The sequence below is a fragment of the Acomys russatus genome, chromosome 21 (assembly GCF_903995435.1).
Source record: "Acomys russatus chromosome 21, mAcoRus1.1, whole genome shotgun sequence".
Lineage (NCBI taxonomy): Eukaryota > Metazoa > Chordata > Mammalia > Rodentia > Muridae > Acomys > Acomys russatus.
This window is the reverse complement of record NC_067157.1, coordinates 26,142,243-26,163,256: the sequence shown is the minus strand read 5'-3', so window position 1 is coordinate 26,163,256 and position 21,014 is coordinate 26,142,243. Positions and strand designations below refer to the sequence as shown.

Below are 21,014 nucleotides of genomic sequence, written 5' to 3'. Positions count from 1 at the left end.
ATTGATAGCTTCTCCAAAAGAGAAATTCAGTTTTCTTTATGAGTTTTGGCTTCTTGTAGCTGTATTATGCTCTACTGAATGACCATATACCTAAGTATATATGGGCAGCACTAATTGGGCTTGATGAGCTTTAGAAGAAATATGGGTGGGAGAGTGAACATGATCAAAAAATGATGTATAAAAATCTCGAACTAACAAAAAATATAAGAAAAGAAATAAATACTGAAGGTAAGTCAATAATTGGACACAGAAAATTTGAATACAGGAGTTGGGCAGCTTGGCCTGAGATTTTTCCAGAGACCATGAACTTCTCCAAAAATAATAGAATTATGCCCACTGCACATGCATGGAACAATATAGGTAGGGTGTGGCTTGTGTTATGGCCCTCATATTCTGATGAGATAATTCAGATGTTTCCCGCAAATCTCAAATGACATCTAGTACACCAACTCTAGTTGTTGCTGAGTTTAAAGAATAGTAAGAAACTAGAATGTCCATCGATGGCTTGTTCTAGAATTCTGAGAACTGACCAATCTTATTTAATTAACAAGATTTTAGTTTCTAAAATTGCCTGAGATTCAAGGAGGCCCATGATACCTATTCCTAATTTAAGGAATAAGCTTTATAAAATGAACTGTAAAATAAGTAAATTTGGGAAGTATTTTTTCTTAGAGCTTTTCTGTTATTTCTTACTTGAAATGAGCCTACAAATGTTTACAGAACTCCATTGTAGAGGTCACAATTTGTTTTATTTTTCTTCTAAATAAAATAATAATATTTTATGTTATGTCTTTAGAAACTGTTATACAAATATATGTGATATGGTACAAATTATATAGGATATATTTTCAGGTGCTGAATAAGCTATTAATAATATGTAATATTATAACATGTAATGTTGTAGAAGAAAAATCTTTTCTAAGCATTCAAGTTTATAATTTTCAAGATTATGGGAAAATGTTAGGTATGGGGTCACATGCCTATGATCTCAGTACTCAGAAGAAAGAGATAAAATAGAGCACTAGTGGGAAAAAGTTAACTTTGACATTTTAAAAATGTCTGTCTCTTATGCCATACTTAAGGTATCATACATCTTGTATGGTCTGTTGTTTTTGTTGTTGTTTTGGGTTTGTCCTATAGTATAAGATTTGGTTAAGGGTTGTCTTGGTACTTTATACATGAACTTTGTAGGAATTACCAAACTGGTTTCCATAATAATTTTCCACATAACTCCTGGATCTCATAAACATGAATTAGAATCAAATAATGGTAGTACTTTCACATATCTATTTATATGTATGTATGTATGTATGTATGATACATGTCCTAAATATATGCATAAGTGTAAGAATGAGTGGCATTTGCATCTGGAGAGTGACTTCCATTTGTAGTAGTAAGGAGGAAATGATTTGTGGTAAGGTTTATAGACATGAAGGGATTGGATAACATCTACTTATGTTGAACATGCTCATATAGGTATCATTGTTTACATCATAAAATTTCAAAACTGGAAAGCACGCATAAGGAAAATTATATCATGATTATTTGAGTGCTTTTTCCCCCTCTTATGTGAAATTTATCTATGGTACCAATAGACCATCTCACTCAAAGAACACTGAACAAAATGTCAGTTGTCTTCTCTTTTTCATTTTCAGTTCAAAAGGACATAGTCCGGATTCTCCCCAGCTTAGACGTTGAAGTTAAAGACATTACTGACTCTTATGATGCTAACTGGTTTCTCCAGTTGCTGTCTACAGAAGATCTTTTTGAAATGACCAGCAAAGAGTTTCCTATAGTAGCTGAAGTCATTGAAGTGTCTCAAGGAAGCCAAATGCCCCGAAGTATTTTGCAGCCTGGCAAAACCATTGTCATCCACAAAAAGTATCAAGCTATGAGGATCCTAGCTTCAGAAATTCGAAGCAATTTCCCTAAAAAACATTTCTTGATCCCTACTAGCTATAAAGGCAAGTTCAAAAGGAGACCCCGGGAGTTCCCCACAGCATATGACCTACAGATATCTAAGAACCAGAAGGAAACTCTCCATGTGGTGGCCACCAAAGCCTTCCATACACTTCATAAGGAACTCTCATCTGTGTCTGCTGGGGACCAGTTTCTTGTGGTTCATTCAGAGAGCACAGATGTTGTCTTTGAGGGAACAAGAGAAGTAAGTGTTCTGACCTGCGAAAAAGTCCTCAGTAAATCCAAAGAAGTGGCACGGCTTCCTCTGTACATGGAAGGAGGTTTTGTAGAAGTGATTCATGATAAGAAACAGTATCAGATTTCTGAGCTCTGCACCCAGTTCAGCTGGCCCTTCAACGTGAAGGTGTCTGTGAGAGATCTCTCCATTAAAGATGACATTTTGGCAGCTACCCCAGGACTGCAGCTGGAGGAGGATATCACAGACTCTTACCTAGTTGTCAGTGACTTTGCCAACCCTGGGGAATGTTGGGAAATTCCTATGAGCCGCTTGAATATGACTGTTCAGTTAGTTAGTAATAACAGTCTGTCTAGGGATAGAGGACCACTTCGAGTTAGGAGTCTGGTAGAAGAGATTACAGAGGAGCAATATTACATGATAAGAAGGTATGAAAGTTCTCTCGTGCAACCCCCACCTCGCCCTCCCAAACATCCCTCGGCGGAAGAAATGAAGTTAACCTTGCTCAGCTTAGCAGAAGAAAGAACAGTAGATTTTCCCAAGTCTCCCAAGGTAAGACTATGACTGCACAGATTTTCTTCTTCTTGATAAGTTTTGAGCTGTTTCTGAGATTGCCTTTTGCTTGCTCTCCTTTCTTTCATACCAATTCAAATCAAGCCTGCCTGATGCATGCTAGATGAATGAACATCGGCACAGCAGAAGCTATTGCAGCATTTTGTACTTTGATGCTTTCGCAGGAGATGTGGCACAAAATCCATGTTGAGTTAGAAATAGAAGGGGTGACATTTGGATATGACTGTGCAAATTGCTATTTCAATGGGCTTTGGTGATTATATATGTTTAATAAGAAGCCTCAGAAAAAAATATCACTTATTTTGGAAATATGGTTCATTTTTCTTAGGTAGAATTATCTTAGTACTTTACCCAGGAAGTGAGCATACCATAAACTCCCATCTTCTGGGGGTGGGGGGAGTTTCCTGGTAGCATGCATCTCTAACACGTGTCTCCATTTCATTTTATGAGCAGAGAGATGTAAAAATATCTTGGCAGAACTGTGTGTGAGAGTGAGAGCATCTGCCCACAAAATGCCTCTTAGAAACATGATCTTTAATGGTTCTATTGAAAAATCAAATCAATAAGCCTACATGCACTAGAGGATGCCTATGGAGTTCATAGACCCGCAGCCACTCAAGATGTTGGCCATCACTTCCACTTAAAGCTGTTGATTCTTGATCATTGCCTGCTGGCTACCTGAGCCAAGCTTGCCCTCACCGAGAACATGATAACATGCATGGTGTGTGTGTGTGTGTGTGTGTGTGTGTGTGTGTGTGTGTGTGTGTGTGTGTTTCTATGGTATGTGGAAGGGTGTGTTCTGTCGTAGCAAATGTGCTAGAAGCATAAGGAATATGAAGGAATTAGTAAAAGAGATACTTTCTGTTTACTCCTCATGTTCAGGAAAGTTAGTAACGCTGGGTATTAAGACTCTCATGTGGATGTTGATATGTTTCAATTGTATTTATAAGGATCACTCAAGTCATTATCTGGAAAAAAACGTAAAACCAGAAAAATTTCATTTCTGAAAAAAGAATTTTAAAAAATGACAAAGCAAAACCAGGTCCAAAAATAATATTAAATAGCCAACAGGAAGGATTTCTTTGATTCTTGCACTTAACATACTTTTTTCACACTGACTTGAATGATACTATCACTGGTGGTTAGGGCATAGCTCCAGTGTCCCAAGGTTCTTGGCATCTTATTTCAAGAATGAATCAAAAACTCACACATATTTGCAGAAGTAGCAAGGAAACTTTATTGGAATCAAAACCATAGGCTAGATTTTAAAATACACTATTAGAAGTGATAGTGGGCCACATGAGTGGAAATAGTCAAGGGCTCCATTATCTTTTGAGGCTTTCATTTATGGGGCCCAGAGGTTGTCTATTTGGTATATTTGTGAAGAGGCCCACATTCAATGTATGGAATGCTGCCATTTTATCAGCCTCTGGGCATGGCTGTGCTTGCTACGGGCATCATTTTGGTGGTTGTCCATTTTTGAATGACAGGCTTTGCTCATAGTGCATGTCCCTTCAGAATGCATCTGTAGTTAATTATATACAGGCGTAAGAAGTTGACTAGGAAATTTCTAACAGATTACTAGATGTACTGTTCAGAGAGGGGTGAGTGCGTACATAGTATGTGTGAGGTAAAGGGCTCAGGCTGCCAAGTTCCTGGTGTGTGTGAGGGGTGTGTACATAACCCAAGCCAAGTAGCGTTCCAGGTGACTAACCCATTCACTATTCTTGCCTGCTTCAAGGTGAGAAATTGATGTTTTCCTTTTTTATTGCTGGGCAGAATAATAGCATGGACTCAAATCCAACTTTCCAGAGCCTACAGCATGGCAAAAAGGCTTTTTAAATAAGTTTAAAATCCAGGACCTTGTAATGAGATTGTCCTGAAATATCTATATAGGTCTAACATAATCACCAAAATCTTTACAAGTAACTTTTCCAGTGGAGATCAGCATTACATGGAGATGCAGTTGAAGAAGAATGCCAAAAGAAACAATGTTCCTGCTTTCATAGACAGAACAGAGCCGTGTAGAGTAATATTAATTCAGAACTTTACTATTCTGGCAAGAAATCACATCCAAAGATCTTCTAGGTCTCTGGGATCCAGCTGGAATACAAACAAACCTTTAATCCAGGAGACAGAGGCAAATAGATCTGAGCTCAAGGCCAGCATGGTATAGAGCAAGTATTAAATAAAGAAAAGCTTAGGTCCAGGTGTGGTGGTATATGCTTTTAATCCCAAATGAAGGTAAAGTTAGTTTGTAGAAGGGAGCACCCATATTTGAAAGTGATGTCTAATTGAGTGGCAGAAAATCAGAGAAGATTTGACAGAATAGGATACGCTCAACTCTAAGAAGAGAGAGGAAAGGGAAGTAAGTTAGGCAGTTTTACAGAGAGAGGAGGCAATTTTATCAGAACTGTAATAGAAAGATAGGTTACAGAGAAAGAACTCAGATGAAAATGGAATGAGCCAGAAAGTAAGAATAAGCCAGAAGATTGGAGCAGATTGTTGAGTTAGTTTGGGGACAAACAGAGAAATTCAGAGGCCAAGAGAGAAGCCAGATTACATAAGTCATCTAGGAGAAGAGTTTGAGCCTGAACGGCTGAGTTGAACCAGCCAGCCCTGAGCTAAGTTTTAAAAAAAAAAGTAAAGGTGAGCTTATTAAGCGGTAAATCTCAGAGGTTGAAAACATTGTAGGCCTAGGCTAGATTGTCCGGAGGCTAGAAGCTTCCAGACATAGGCCTAGGTTAGCAGAAGGAGGCAGTAAGTCTCCCAGAAAACAATTGAGCAAGGAGAATAAAAGTTACTTTTATGGAGTCTGGCACAAGGTGAGGATGCTTCTTCAAAGCTAGAAAGCACAAGCAGGATCTTCCCTAAGTGGCCCAGAAAGAAACAGCCTACCTGTCAATACATCAATTTAATTCAGGCAGATATGGGTTGGACTTCTGACTTGCATAACACTAAGATAATAAAATTATGTCATTTAAAACAGTAATGTTATAGTAATGTTATAGTGACATTATAGCAAGAATCAAAAGATAAAATATGTCGCAAAATTGAGTGGAGATTAATAAAAGCCTTAAATAGCTTGGTCTCTGTACATGAGCTAGGACTTATTCTGTTGAAAAATGATTTGTCTGTTTGTCTGTGATACATTTATGCTGTATAACCCAGGCTAGCCTCAATCGCATGCTCTTCTTGCCTTGTTCTCCTATATAGGCACCAATGATACAATGATATAAAAACCCACCTTTAACACCAATAATCCACCTTTCCCTCCGCTTCCCTCCCCTCCCTTCCCCTTCCGTCCTTTCTCCATTCTTTCCTTCCCTTTTCTATCTCTTCTCCAACCCCTTCCCTTCTTCGCTCCCTCCCTTTCCTTCTTCTTTCCTTTCTCTTTCTTACTCTGTCATTGTTAGCTTTGGTTGTCATGTTGACATACCTGGAAAGAGAGACTCTCAGCTGATTGAATGCTTCCATCTGATTGGCATGTGGGCATGTCTGTGGGCAATATTCTCTTAATTGCTAACTGATATAGACAGATCCAGCCTACTGTGGGCAGTGCCATTTCTAGGTAGGTCATTCGGTGCTGTGTAAGAAAGGTAGTTCAACAGGGGAAAGGAAGTAAGCCAGTACACAGCATTTCTCCATGGTCTCTGCTTTTGGTTCTGTCTCTGGGCTCCTTTCTTGAGATCCTGCTTTCATTTGTCTTGATGCTGGACTATGGCTTGTAGGTCAAATAATACCTCCAAGTTGATCAGTGTTTAGGACAGTAACGGAGAGACAAACCAGAATACGTCTTTATTTTTTCCTTTATTTTCTAACCTTTAAAGTGAGTTTTATCATGTCACATGCCCATGGGGAACCTGAGGGCTCAGCTAAGCTTTAGGACCAGGGAGAGCTGGGATCTCAAGAGTAACCAGAGCAATATTAAATTTTCGTTCTATGTTGGTGTTTACTATCTTCTGCTAGTTTTGTTCATGCGTATCACAGGACTTCTGAGTTTTCCTGCATCACATGTTTCAGTTTCAATGCTAGAAAGGATGCTCTCTCATTATTGAGACTGAATTCAGAAAGAGAAAAGACCTAGATTGCACTATATACCTTCGTCTTGACTCAGCTGGTTTATTGGTTGTCTTAACCATAGATAAAGTTGATGAATATTTTAGTCTTAAAGCCATAGACTAGATAACTTTACAAGAACAAAAATATATTCCTGGAATTCTGGAGGCTGGGAAATGCAAGATCAAGTTGCTTGTGAGTTTGATCTCCAGCTCCAAGATGGAGTCTTGTTCCTACATCCCCCCGAAAGGAGGAACGCCATCTCCTCACATGCCAGAAATTCTGAAGAGAGGAAAGTCACTCCTCAAGCCATTTTTTAAAAGTTATTAAGTATTCTTTTGCATGGCTTGATCTTACAGCCAAACTATTTCAATCAATCCCACCTCCAAATTCTGTTGTATTGATGGGAAATTGCTAACATGAGCTTTGAAAGAGTTATGAACATTCAAATAAGTCATAGCAGTGAAGAAGAATATCAAGTCTGGACACTTCAAAAACTAGAGGCAAAAAAATTAGGAGCTGTAAAATAGTAGATGTCCCCAAAAATCCTATAGCAAGAAAACATGCATAGGTAAAAGCAGTTTAAAGTTTTAAAAAATACCTTATAAAGATAGAAAGTGACTTAAGTGTTTTATTAGGAGAAACATACAGAACAATTATATATCTTATGCTAAAGTAACTAAATCAATATATGAACATTTCCAGATGTATATAGTAATGTTTTTCTCTGTCCAAATCCCACATGGGTTTAGGGTGTTGAGACCCGAGTCCCACTCTGAACAACAATGGCCTGGAGTTTGTGAAGCATTGTCAAGATGTTATGAAGTTCTAGAACTATTTTTATTTGAGGGACACCAATTGAGTGACAGTTTGAAACTGAAAGACTTGACACTAGGTGGTATTAGTTATAGGATATATTTAAAGAGCCATTCAAAGCCTAGAGAGATGACACACACACACACACCTGTCATCATAGCACTTAGAAGGTAGAGACAGGAGGATTTGAAGATCTAGGCCAGCCTAAACTGTACAGGGAAACTCCCTTCTCAAAAATGAAACCAAACCAAACAAACAAAAAGCATGCAACTGCTCTGTGGCAAAGAGTGCCAACTCAATTCTTCTAGTATCTCCAGCCCTGCTGTGATAAGTAAGAAGACCACCAGAAATAATTCATGGTTCCTTGTTACAGTTGGTTCCATCAGTTCTCTTGTGGATTAAAACAACACACTATTATTTTCTCTAAAATCTCTTTAAAAGATCACTGATGCTACTATTCACCTGTGTTCAGACATACTAGCCTTCTTGTTTTCAATGATGTTTCCCAGTCATGAAGATGAGAATTTTCTCAGTGAATCATTTATGGAACACAACGGATGATCTGTAGATTTCTTTGTAATGTGCCCAGAAAGTCTTCAAACAGTTGTTTCTTATTATCCCAATGTCACCCTTCCATATATGTTCTTTACATTCCCTATGGTAACTATGTTAAAGCCTTTCTCTCATGTATGCTTTTGAAATAATTGGACTTAAGTATGTTTTAATGTTTTACATTAGGGAACATCCATTTAAACCATCTTCTAAGTCTTGAGGTTTTACCTGGGATATTCCTTTAAATTTGGAGAATAAATTGTGAGGGTTATTCAGAGTTTAAACATTCAGACTCATTTAACTCATTAGAATGTCTTCTTTTATGCACAGAAAAGAGTATTAGATGTTTCATTATATAGGTTTACTTTTGCTTTCCTAATGGGTCATTAACTTTACCAGATCATTTCTTGCATTGCTGAATAACAGGGCAGATGTATAGATAATTGGGGAGTAAGAATCTAAAATGTATTAAGTATTAGCCAAATCCATCTGTGGTGGATATCCATGGTCAGTAAGGAACACTATGAGTTCATCTAAGATGTTTGGATATTAAGACTATATAGGGGCAGGTCACAAGAACTAGGTGTAATGGAGGAATTATTTTCCTTGGTTAGATTACCAACAATTTTCTTGGGTTAGCAGTACCTCAGCAAGAGCAAAAACAGTGCAGTAGAAACCTGAAGGCTGTGCCTTAGGTACAGACAGAAGCATGTGTGTGTGAGTGTGTGTGCGAGGAAGAATGGATATCAAGAAAGGACAAGGACACCAAAGTCAGTGTAGTTTTGCCCGGATTTTACCAGTTGCTAGATACACTATTAATAGACAGGTAATAACGTACAGAATCTAAACACAGCTGAGGGGTTCTAGGGGTTGTGCACAATCCTCTTGTGCTAATGGGATAATGTGAAAACTCTCTTTAAATTGCATGCATTTGGAGTTTTAATTAGACAGACACATGTTAGAAAGTGGCTGAATAAACAAACCCATGCTTCCACTTGTGTTCTGAAGAGGAATGATGCAGGGAGGCATGCTGCTCAGAAGTTATGGTTTCCATGCCAGAACTAGTTTTAGATAGCTTGGCAGAACGTAGGGTTGATGAGGTTTTGCCTGTCATGGATATATATGGCTATAGCTTTTGAGTACCACACAGGAGACATGTAACTTCCATATTCTGATGAAAGGGCCTATAACCAGAGAGAAAAACAAACCTTTGCCTGAAAAATGAGATCTCCCCCATCTTCAGAGACTGTAGCTGGGCCCAGAAACCTTGCATTTCATGAACTCTGTTTGGCCATTTAATGCCCCTGTGTCCACTTGTTCCTGGAATTTCTAGACTTCTGCGGACAAGAACACCCACAGGAGACATTAAGGCAAAGAGTGAGGGAGGCAGCGATGGCCAAGTTTTGTGCAGCAAGCGAAATAGAAATACTGCACCACAGTGAGAGCTGGGGCTGCAAAAGGCAGAAGGAAACTCCAGGGTTCTACACAGTACGGAGTGGGCACTTGTGCAGCTAGCCGCTGCGGACCTGTCACTTGTGATCTTGACTTTGACAGTGAGAATGGCTGAAATGTATTAAAGAAATCCAGGCTCCAGGGCTACACCAGGCCTTTAGGAGAACAGGGATGAGTGTGACAGACACTCAGATGTAATTGACAGGATGCCACCCCAAACATTGTGACTTGTTTCCTTTTTCATCTGCTGGATGTGGCGTAGGCATTAGGTGTGTTAGGAGATGTCAGTTGTAGAAGTCAGCAGTCTACCTTCGCATGGAGAAGATTTTCATTATAGCAGGCAATGAAGAGGGAAAAGGATACGCTTACAAACATTGAATCTGGAAAAAAAGACAAAGGAAGGGCATTTAGGAGCCTCAGAAAATATGCAAATTTTAGTTAGGAGATACAAGTTTAACACTTTCTTTGAAATTCAGATAATTTGCATGTTGGTTTTAGGATATGACACAGATTAATAAGCCATAGTTCTCCAAGTTGCCTGAACTGAGCCTACTGAACCCAGTTGGGCGTCCAACCCATTGGAATGTAAATTATCAAATGTAGCCAAAAAAACAGTGAAAATGATGAGAGACGTGGACTGCGCATGAATAAAGGAAATGATAGGTTGAAAACATGGCAAACTTGAGTCACAGCTAGAACCTGGCAGGGAGAGGTCTATGGTCTCTGGAGTGTGGAGAGTGTCTGTAACTTGTTTTTCAATTTCTACAAGTGGGAGAGGAATACGAACTATGAAAGCTCTGCTCTGGTCCTTTGCTTAGATCTCTGATGCCTGGAATTAGTACTTCGATGTACAGGAACTGTTTCCGCTTAGTGATACAGCCCAAGATACAGATCGATTTCCTTGAAAAAAAATTAGTTTCTATTATGTATTATGAGTGCTCTGTTTTCATGCACATCAGAAAAGGTAATCAGATTCCTGTACATATTGTCATGAGCCATCATGTGGTTGCTGGGACTTGAACTCAGGACCTCTGGAAGAGCAGCCAATTTTTCTCTGGAGAATTTATATGTAAAAAAGGCTTTATGGTATGACTGAAGTGAATTCACAGTTGAAAATATTTGAGAGAAATTTTGGCCATTTTTGAGCTTTAAATAATTGAATATTCTCTCACTGGGGAATAGTGATGTTTTAAATTAAAATTTTTATTTACAACTATTCCTACTCTTTACCTGTGGCATCAGGAGCTGAAATATTGTCAACTTTGTGATTGTCACTATTAGTGACTGTTCATTCCTTTCTATCCATAGAAAAAAATAAATTAAAATTTTTGTTTTTTCATATTTTAGTAAAATAATTAAGTTATATTTGGAATAAATTATTTTGCATTAGATTTCTACCTTTAAGACACTTAGATTAGTTTTGCTTTTAAAAATGTCTATGACACAGAAAATTCTTGTGTGAAAAATAATGTAAGTTTGGAATATTCAGTACCCAGTGTGTGCAAATGAGGGAATTGCAATCACTCACTTTCCATATTAACAATAGGGATTTTGTTGTCCGTGATCATCATTGAAATGAGTATGGACTTATTAGGTGGTCCATTTGTAGTTATTGAAGGATACATGTACATATATGTGTACATATATATATATATATATATATATATATATGTATATATGTATGTATCAAACCAGAAAAGTGTGTGTGTGTTTATCTCAAGCCAGAAAAAAATATGTATATATGTATGTATATATGTGTGTGTATCACATACACACACCTGGGTATGTTGACACATGTTTGGAATCCTAACACTACTGAGGCTGAGATAATGCAGATCACATGTCCAAGGTCAGCCTAGGATATATAAAGAAACATTGTCTCAAACTAAAAGGAAAGGTAAGGAAAGAGGGACCTAAACTGAATCCCTGGGGCCCTTGTGATAGAAGGAGAAATGACCCCTGCAAGTTGTCCTCTGACTTCGGCTGGCATGCCTGATAAACGTTGAGCTGGGGTTAGAACCCAAGACTGCACCATAAGCAAGTACCCTCCTGAATAGCTTCATCCTCAGTTCCTGCCTTGTGCCTTCTGATGACTCTTTTTATAGTCTTCCTTAACCCCAGGAGCTTTTGAATTAAGCTGCAGCATCCTCTGTGTCTAGGCTAATTTTTAAAGCTCCTATCTACACTCACAAGTTTATTTTTTTAAGTTCACCTTTATTTTTTAAAATATGTGAATGTTTCACCCACATTTAAGTTTGTGTATCACCCACGTGCCTGGTACTCACAGAGGTCAGAGGAGGGCATCCGATCCCCTGGAACTGGAACTAAAGATGGTCGTGAGTGACCATGTGGCATCTGGGGATTGAATCTTGGTACCCTGCAAGAGTACCTGTGAACCACGGAGCCATCTCTCTAGCTCCCACATGCAGATATTTCATATGCATATTAAAGGACCCTAGTAGAATTAATTACTTATATTCACTAATCTATGAACTCACTAGAAATTGTATCATAATTATTATCCTCTAAAATCTGTTTTAGGGACGAGAGAGATGGCTCACCAGTTAAAAGCACTTGGTGTTCTTGTAGAGGAGTGAAGCTGGGCTCCCACAATCACCTGTAACTACAGCTCTGTTTGGTACCTTTATATATACATGCACAGAGACACATGCACTCTTACATATAAATAAATAATAAACTAAAAATGTAAACAATCTGCTTAATAGTGTTTAAAGACCCCCAGGGGAAAAAGTTCCATGCTAGAGAACTACCAGGCTACCCTGACAGTACCTGATCTGCAGCGACCCGACCTACAGGGTATTTTAAAGGTCAAGGAAGTCACCAGGATGAGAGGAGACTTTGTGCTGCCAAAAACCTCATAAATATGAGCCTGCCGTTCTTGGGACTATGCTTTTCTGGCCCAATGCTGGGAAGAAAGCTCAGAGTATCTTGAAGGCTCTCAGAGACAGGAACTGGGTACTAGTCCACAGTTCTCAGAGACAGGAACAGTATAACTATCTCTGCACTCCTTAAAACAAAGGAAACAGAAATCCCTCCTTAATATTAAATCTGCTTTATCTGTGTCTTATCTTTGGAACTATCAGCACAGTCTATTTACCAGTCTAAAGCAGGCATGTGGAAATGGTCTGTTATTCTTTTCTATCCTAAGCTGCATTTGTAGACTGATGTCTCTCTCTGTCTCTATCCCCCTCCTCCTCCATCCCCTCTCTCCTCTCTTCCTTCTGGTCTGTGCTGAGGAATTAAAGACTCATGTGAACTGAGTAAGCCCTCTGCCACTCAGTCACACCCAGCACCCATAGTTATATGTTAAGATTTACCAGTATGTGTTCATATGTTGGTCTACGATACATGTGTACGGCTTTTATAGGAAGGCATGTCTCATTCAATAGGTGATAAGTAAGAGCAAGTTAAAAATTAGCAGCAACTTTATCACACTGTTATTTTGTTCTATCAATATTTATATTTCCATGTGTATATAGACTCTGGCACAAATACATACATGAGTCCATATCAGTTGTCCCTGCAATAAAGTGATGAATAGATACATGGACGTGTATATACATGTATATAACCTAATATATGACTCTAGAATCAAACTGAAAGCCCCAAATCTAAGGGGAAAATGCAGATTCATGTAGCACCACTTTTAAAAGTGAATTGCTGCCCTATCTACCTAGGCAGGACTTAAACAGGACTTACCCAGCAATCCAACTTGACAGAGGGGCAAATGTCCCTAAAGTGGTAGGGACATTCTTGTCTCAGACCAAGTAAGAGAAGGTTCTAGAAGCTAGCAGAGTGAGAGAGAAGATCCTTTTGCTGGGGCTTCCTGACTACATCTTGTATGTATTTTTTTTTATGCTGGGCATTATGGGTAAAGGATGTTGACTCTTCACCTCTGGTCTTCTGATGCCAAATTATGTTGCTTCACACAATCTGTTTGGTACCTTCCCACTTGACCAGGGAGTTTTGAGGATAATAGGAACTTATATTTGACCCATATCCATAACATCTGGAGAGGCTATCACTGGATCTTCTCCTGCCCAGAAAGAATTAAACTGAGAGGAAATGGCACATCTAGCAATGTTACAGAGATGGTATAGGTTCCCCCAGAGTGATGAGATAAACTTGAGAGGGAAGAAGCGACTTTGTTTGCTAGCTTCACTTTCTGGAGAAGATTAGCTGAGAGTGGCAGCCAAAAGCATTGGCCTTAATCAGGAGGCTTCAGCCCTAAAGTACAGTTGCCAAGTAATGTGCAGAAATTTTCATGAGTGGAAGGGCGTTGTTGAATCCTTCTATGTATACAAATATACAGCAATGGACTGAGGATTTGGGATCTTCAACCTTGATTTCGGTTTTACCTAAGCTCTGTGCTGAAAAGCCAAAGAGATTGAACTTGTAAAGAAACACTACTAAGAAATTAAGCATCCTTACCTTACAGGTAAGACATAGGGAAGAATTCTGAGCTTTATTGTTGTACTAAAATGAGCGGAAGTTAAGTATCTGTTACTTGGCACATGTTGATGGGTTTGTGATGTGGTTATGTGATATGTGCTACTGTGGGTCCCCATGTCTGTGTGCATGTATGCCAAACAAGGAAGCCAGGTGTCCCTCTATCACTCTCTACCTTAGTGCCTTGAGGCAGAATCCCACTGAACCAGAGTTTGCTGTTTTGGTTGACTGGATGGACCTGCCTATCTCCGAGCCCCAATGTATGAGTTACAGGATTGTGCGAGCATACTTGCATATTTATACAGATGCTTTGATTTCAAACTCAGGTCTTTATTCTTGCAAAGCAAACACTTTACCCACCAAGCAATCTCTCCAGCCTGGAAAAAATGTTTAAAAAAAAAACCCTATTTGTTCACTAATAATTCCCTCAAGAGATCTTTCAAGGTTGTAATAACAGTAATTTGAAGTGCAAGTGAAGTGAAGAGCAAGATCAAGTTGTTTCTGGATAAACCTCATGAGTTTCCTTGGTACATGCCTTAGGAGCATATGCATGTATTTATTTGTGTTACTGAGGAGCCATCTACCTTGTGTTTATCTGAGGATTCATTCATATATGAGTTTATATGCTCAGTGCCATTACTCCTCACTCACGTTTCTGTATGTCCAGAGTTCTAAAACCTGCTGATCAAAAAGATGAGCCCTCAATTTCAAATCACTCTTGGCAATCTAATGCTTCACTCTGTAATTCCCCAAAATCTATGTGGAAACCTAATTCTTTTTTCCTTGTTTGTATTCCTTGATGTTTTATTCTTGTTTTTTTTTTTTCTTGTTTAATTTTCAGTCCACTTAGCATATTTCAGTATCGCTATAATGGCTGCAGCAGGTTTTCCTGATCTTAAACTTCTAAAGCTTTGAAATGAAATTTTGTTCTCATAGTTTTAAAGGAACCATTGAGAGTGCACTTGTGGATAAAAATGAATGTATTCAAGTCTGGTGATGCTTATGGACAGGAAATGAATGTTTTTGCACCCAGATGGCCAATATCTGATTCTGAACCCTCTCCAAGTCTTGTTTCTTTGAATCTAACAAAAACCAGTACTTTATAGGTAGGATCACTGCACATTTTCTTGATTTAATTCACCTACTTCATATCATACTGGTATAAAACACTTATAATGTAGCAGTTCTTTTGTCACATACATGAATACATACACATACTCACACATATACTGTCATCTCTTTAACATTCTTTTTTTTTTCAGTAGCAATGTAGACAGACTCTAAGTCACTTCATTCTGCCTAAGGAACTGTTTAGAGGACCTCATTAATTTAAACCAAAACAAATACCTTATGATAGTCTGATTAAAATGAAATTAAACAGCCATGTGGATAACTTCAACTTTTATATTTGATTTTGTCGTCCTATCAAATGGTTTGACAATTTATCCCACCGCATCTTCTCGTTAAGGGTATTGGAATCTCTCTAGTAATTTCTTTTTTTTTTTTTTTTAATTTTTTTTTAATTTATTCTTGTTACATCTCAATGGTTATCCCATCCCTTGTATCCTCCCATTCTTCCCTCCCTCCCATTTTCCCCTTACTCCTCTCCCCTATGACTGCTCCTGGGGGGGGGAATTTCCTCCCCCTGTATATGCTCATAGGGTATCAAGTCTCTTCTTGGTATTTCTTATGACAGTTCTTCACATACAGAATGGAGGGCAGTTGAGGTGAAGTGGAGAAGTCTGTGGGGTATGGGTCTCTATATAGGCTGTCAGGTGGCTGTAGCACTATGGGATGTGAGGTAAATGGGGGGTTGAATGGAGGAGTACCGGGATAGAACAAGAAACGCCAAGCAAGGGGAAACTGTGCTACCCGATGCTGCCGCGGGCCTGGAAGATGGTGGGGAGGGCCGTTAGCTGCAGGTAGGATGATGTCTATTTGAATACAAAGCCAGAAAAATGTCTCTCCCTGGCTGCATTTCCTCTCCTACTTTTAATAAAGAATCTTCACTTCATAACTTGACTGCTGACCTTTAAAATTTAGCTTATCCCCATGTGAGTTCTTTTTATTAACAGAACTGTCTTTTCTTAGGCTTTAAGTAAACTCTGATCTTTGTGGAAAGTTTTGAACATTTTGTTCGAGTTTCTGTAGCTATGGTTTAGAGCAGTGTTCTGAAATATTAAGAGAATTCAGGTTTTGCCCTGAATTTGTTACTCATTGGCAGTGTGATCTGGGGTAATCGTAGTGTCCTTGTCTATAAACCCGTGTCACGGGGCAGAAGGAGCAGCACTCTTTCCCTTTGCTGAAACATTGCACACACTTATGAGTCTGTTTTCACACACTGTATATTGAATGGTTGAAATTAAAAATATTTATTTGAATACCTTAAAGTGTAAGCAGGATGCCCTGTTATAGCTGAAAACCTCTACAGACAAGAAACAGGAAGGGGCCCCAGACTGCCTTCTTGTATGTTGGGTGTATGTTCTGGTATCAGTGTACTGTAAGCTTCACTGTCTTTGGGAAATCAAAGTGTATGAACGGTGCTTGATTTAGCAGGGCCTGATTTTTCATACAGCTTGGCTTGTTTATATTCTCCTTTACCTCTCTGAGGGGCTCTTCACAGGAACTTCCTCTGTTTAGGACAACCCCTTCCTGTCTCCTTGCCTCACTTCCGTATCACAGAAACAAGATTGCCACATTGGCATCATTTCCTTAGCTCTACGTGCCACTGCCTCTACCTGGCATCCAGCCATTTGCCATGAGCATTCCTCTATTACCCTTTATTATCACCCTTGCTGACTCTTCTTAAGCTTCCTCTCTTTGGCAAGAAATCTGGTACCCATGTTCACTGCACCAGGAGGGAACTGTTCTTCCTGTGCAGCCGGTCCCTCTTGCCTCCTGCATCTCACGATGATGCATCAAGGCATTGATTCCATGTGGTGGTGCTGACTACTCCTTCCTGAAACTAACCAAATTTGCTTGCAAATAAGCATAACAATATTGTTTTCCCCATCTCAAGTGTGGTATTTTTATGACCCTATTTGCCGCAGAGAGAGCAGAATTAGGATACCAGTAGGCTCTGCGGTGAAAGGTAGGAATGGCTTGTTCTTGCAAATGGAAAGAAATTTAGCCTCATTTAGCTAAAAGCACAAGGCCTCTCTAATCACACATTTGACATCATGACCAGGCCGGGAGGAAAATGTACCTGCTCCATTATAATTGGCTCCGCTCACAGAGGTGGATTTCTCATTGTCCGTGCAGCTACAGGAAATATAGTTAATAAAAGCACATGTCAGTCTGACTGAAGCTGTTCTATAAAGCTCGGCTGGACCTCGCTGTGAAACTGTTATTTCCTATTCTGAAAACTAAATCTCGAATCACGGTGAAAAGGTAGTCGGTCTTCAGCGGAGAGTCTCGTCGAGGGCAGCAGTAATTCAGCCTTGATTGGTGACCTGAGCTTTTCAGGGAAGAGTTTCAAAATGGAACAGTTGGAAGAGAAGCAAACATAGCCCAAAGGGGCATTTCCCAGAATTTTTTAGAACATAGGCAATGTTGATAAATATGTTGCATTTTTAAAAACATGTATTCCTGAACAATCCTGTTAAGATGCTATAGGTTTTTATGGTTCACTGCTTGGACCCACCAACATAACCCTACAAGGTAGTTGACAGGTTTTGTGGTCATCTTTTGTAGATGAAAGATCTTATCCAAATTTCCAAGGTCTACTGCCAGTGTCAGTGCTGGGCAAGCTCTCCTGTCTCTGGCCTGCAAAACCATAATTCATAATGGAAAGGTGATACATGAGCATCAAAATTGTGCTTGCTTCTGCCACTGGAAGGACAATATCATCTTTCTTTTGTATGGTTAGAAAGAGAAAATCATAAGAAATAGTATAATCATCTACGTGTGTATTCCAAAATATATTGTTTATTTTTACACACACACACACACACACACACACACACACACACACACACACTCAAACACACACATACACGCCAAAGGCAATTAATATGGCCTCATGGAATAGATAACTTTATGAGTTTAATTTACAAGTTTCATGATTCAAAATAAAGTTGTTTCTTTTAGATGAAGGAGACTGGGCTTAGAAACAACAAGTTTAGACACAAGCATGCAATTTTCTCATGCAAAAATAAGATTGTGAGATATTGTTGGATAGAAGGTATTTTATACCATTTCCTAGCAGAGCTGTAGCTGTGTGTGCTCAACAGGAGGACAGCAACTCCGCCATGAGCCAGTGCATCTTCTTCTCACCTGCTCTGTTTTCCTTTGAGCACAGTGACTGTTCTGCGTAGCCTTCGCTTGGCTGCAGAGAACTTTACAGAGGAGAATTTGAATCAAGGAACCAAGGGAACTTGACTACTGTCTCACTCATTTCCCTCAGAAATGTATTTTTCCTTTTGATATGTTATTTGGTAGTATTATTATCTGTGTGCATGTCCTTTCTGAGACCTGAGATATTCTGCCCAGCAAATACCACGTTCAGAACGCACGTGTAACTGTTCTCAAGAGATGCTTAATTAGTCTTTGTCTAGTGTGGAACAAGAGAATGAATTTTCATAATGTGAAAAGCCTCTCACTAGAAACATTTTATACACAGAATTCACACAATTTTCTTGCAAAGCTACACATCTCTCAGACATCTTTCCCTTTTGCAACTAATCATCCTCAGCTGGGTGAAATATGTAGTGACAGAAAACCATCCCAAACAGAAGAACAATGGCTTACTCCAGCTGTAGAGAATATCATAGACTATTTTTAAAAACTGGGTTTTTTTTTCTAAGACTGAAATTGGAAGCCTTCAAAGGTTTTGGAGCAGATAAGTGATTATCTATCTATCATCTATCTACCTACCTATTTCTCAGCTATCTATCTATCTATCTATCTATCTATCTATCATCATCATCATCTGTGTATCTATCTATGATCTATCAATCATCTACGTATCATCTATCTGTCTATCTACCTATCTATCTATCTGTCTGTCTGTCTATCTATCTTGAAGGCCCCCACCTTAGAGAATCATAAGGGTTCTAAGACATTTCTAACCAATCAACACCAGCAGTGGTCAGAACAATGGAGTTTTGATCCTACAGCTTAACCTTCATGCTAATGCCATTTTCTTTTGATCTCAAAACGTATTTGAAAATATTTAGACTCCTTTAAAGTAAATGCATTTTATTTCTCTAACATTTTATTACTTTGGGGGAGAGAACAGGAATTAATAGGGATTACATATAAAATACCTGTGTCTAAGCAGAACTTATAAATTATAAAAAAAAATGTATTGTCTGATCACATGAAAAATAGAATCTCCACTGGGATCATTATATTTTTGGGTCTTTTAAAGAAAATATTCAGGGCTAAAATTTTAAAAGGACTTATTTTCAAGTAGAATGCTACTATATGAAAATATTTTAGTGCCCTGTAAGCACTAGTAAATTGTTACCCTCAGAAGTCTGGGTAGTTTGGGAATAAGACAATAATACTTATGACTCTCATCCACAGATTAAGTGAAAATATTAAGAGCAAGGAAGAAAAGAGTTTTTCTTTTTCTTGTGGAATAGGAATTGGACTTTATACTTGGCCTCTAGCTTCTTGTTATGCAATAACAAAAAGCTACTGAGTAGGAGCTGGAGAGATGACCCAGTCATTTTCAGAGCATGCTGCTCTTCCTGAGGACCTGAGTTCAGTTTCCAGCAGCTGACTTATAAATGCCTGTGATCCTAGCTCTAGAGGGTCAATTGCCCTTTTCTGGCTTCTGCAGATTCTAGTGCAGGTACAGGTGCAGGACACACACACACACACACACACACACACATACAATCTTTAAAAAAAAATGAAACTACAGAGTAAATCAGAAAATGGCACCGTATATTTAACTTCAGCCCCTGAATATGATTGTTAGAAAACAAATCCCCATCTTTTACTTGAACCACACTTTCTGACTTCTTGAAGAAAGACTACCAGTAAGCAAGGTCAAAGGACAATTGAGTAGCAAGCATGTGCTGTATGCTAGGGAGCGGACAGCCCCTCAGTATCTGCAAAGACTTATTACCTGCAGATAGCAAAATCTGTAGATAGTCAAGCCTCCTACCCAAAGTAGTATAGCATTTACCTAGAGTTCACCTGTGTACTTTAAGACACCTCTAGAGTGTTTATAATACTGAGCACAATGCAAATGCTATGGGAAAAGTTACCATATTGTATCTTTATGGAAACAATGAAAATTAAGTAGCCTATATTGTAAGTACAATGCTTTATCAAGTAAGTCCACTCTGTTGGTTGAGTCCATGGACAAGGAAGTGCTGGATGTGGAGGATCAAGTGTCAAAGGACTGTTCCTTAACTGGACAGGAGAGTGGGCCAATGGACACTCCCTACATTCTGAGGATTGAAGTTTGGGGAGCCTCTCGTACACCTCTTGTGTGTGTTAGGCTTACATTAAGCTCTAAGTGTCTCACCTAGTATATGATGCTGAACACTAAATTTTTGTCTTTTCTATTCTGGACACTTTGTTTCTTTTCAAGACATAATCCATCTTATTAGCAATTATCTATTTGTCTGTCTATCTATCTATCCATCTGTCTGTCTTCTATCACTTCAATTAATCAACTATCTAGTCTAGTTATGAATCATCTATTTTCAACCTAACCTTATGTCAATATTCTACAACTTCCCCCTTATAAATGTTTGCTGGATTGTTACAACTTACTCTCTAGAGTTTTTGAAAAGATTATTTTGATCCATTTAGCTAGCTCCCACCCCTCTCTGCAGGATTATTGTCTTTTTTTTTTTTTTTTATTTAGGCATGGTAATTGTTAATTTTAGGTAAATTGTGCAGTCTCCCTTTTCCTTAATTTTCTTATTAAGAAAACAAAGATAATAATATGTTTTAGAGAGTTGCTCTGAGTATT

The 21,014-nt window shown here is 38.7% G+C and overlaps 1 protein-coding gene across 3 annotated transcripts in view; it reads left to right on the top strand.

Annotated features, from left to right (window-relative positions):
- Window positions 1-21,014, top strand: part of Themis (thymocyte selection associated) — a 173,682-nt gene that overhangs the window by 81,662 nt on the left and 71,006 nt on the right. For all 3 annotated transcript variants that reach the window (XM_051164136.1, XM_051164135.1, XM_051164134.1), the window contains exon 4: window positions 1,656-2,707. In XM_051164136.1, the coding sequence (XP_051020093.1) occupies window positions 1,656-2,707 (1,052 nt within the window). The remainder of the gene's footprint in view (window positions 1-1,655; window positions 2,708-21,014) is intronic.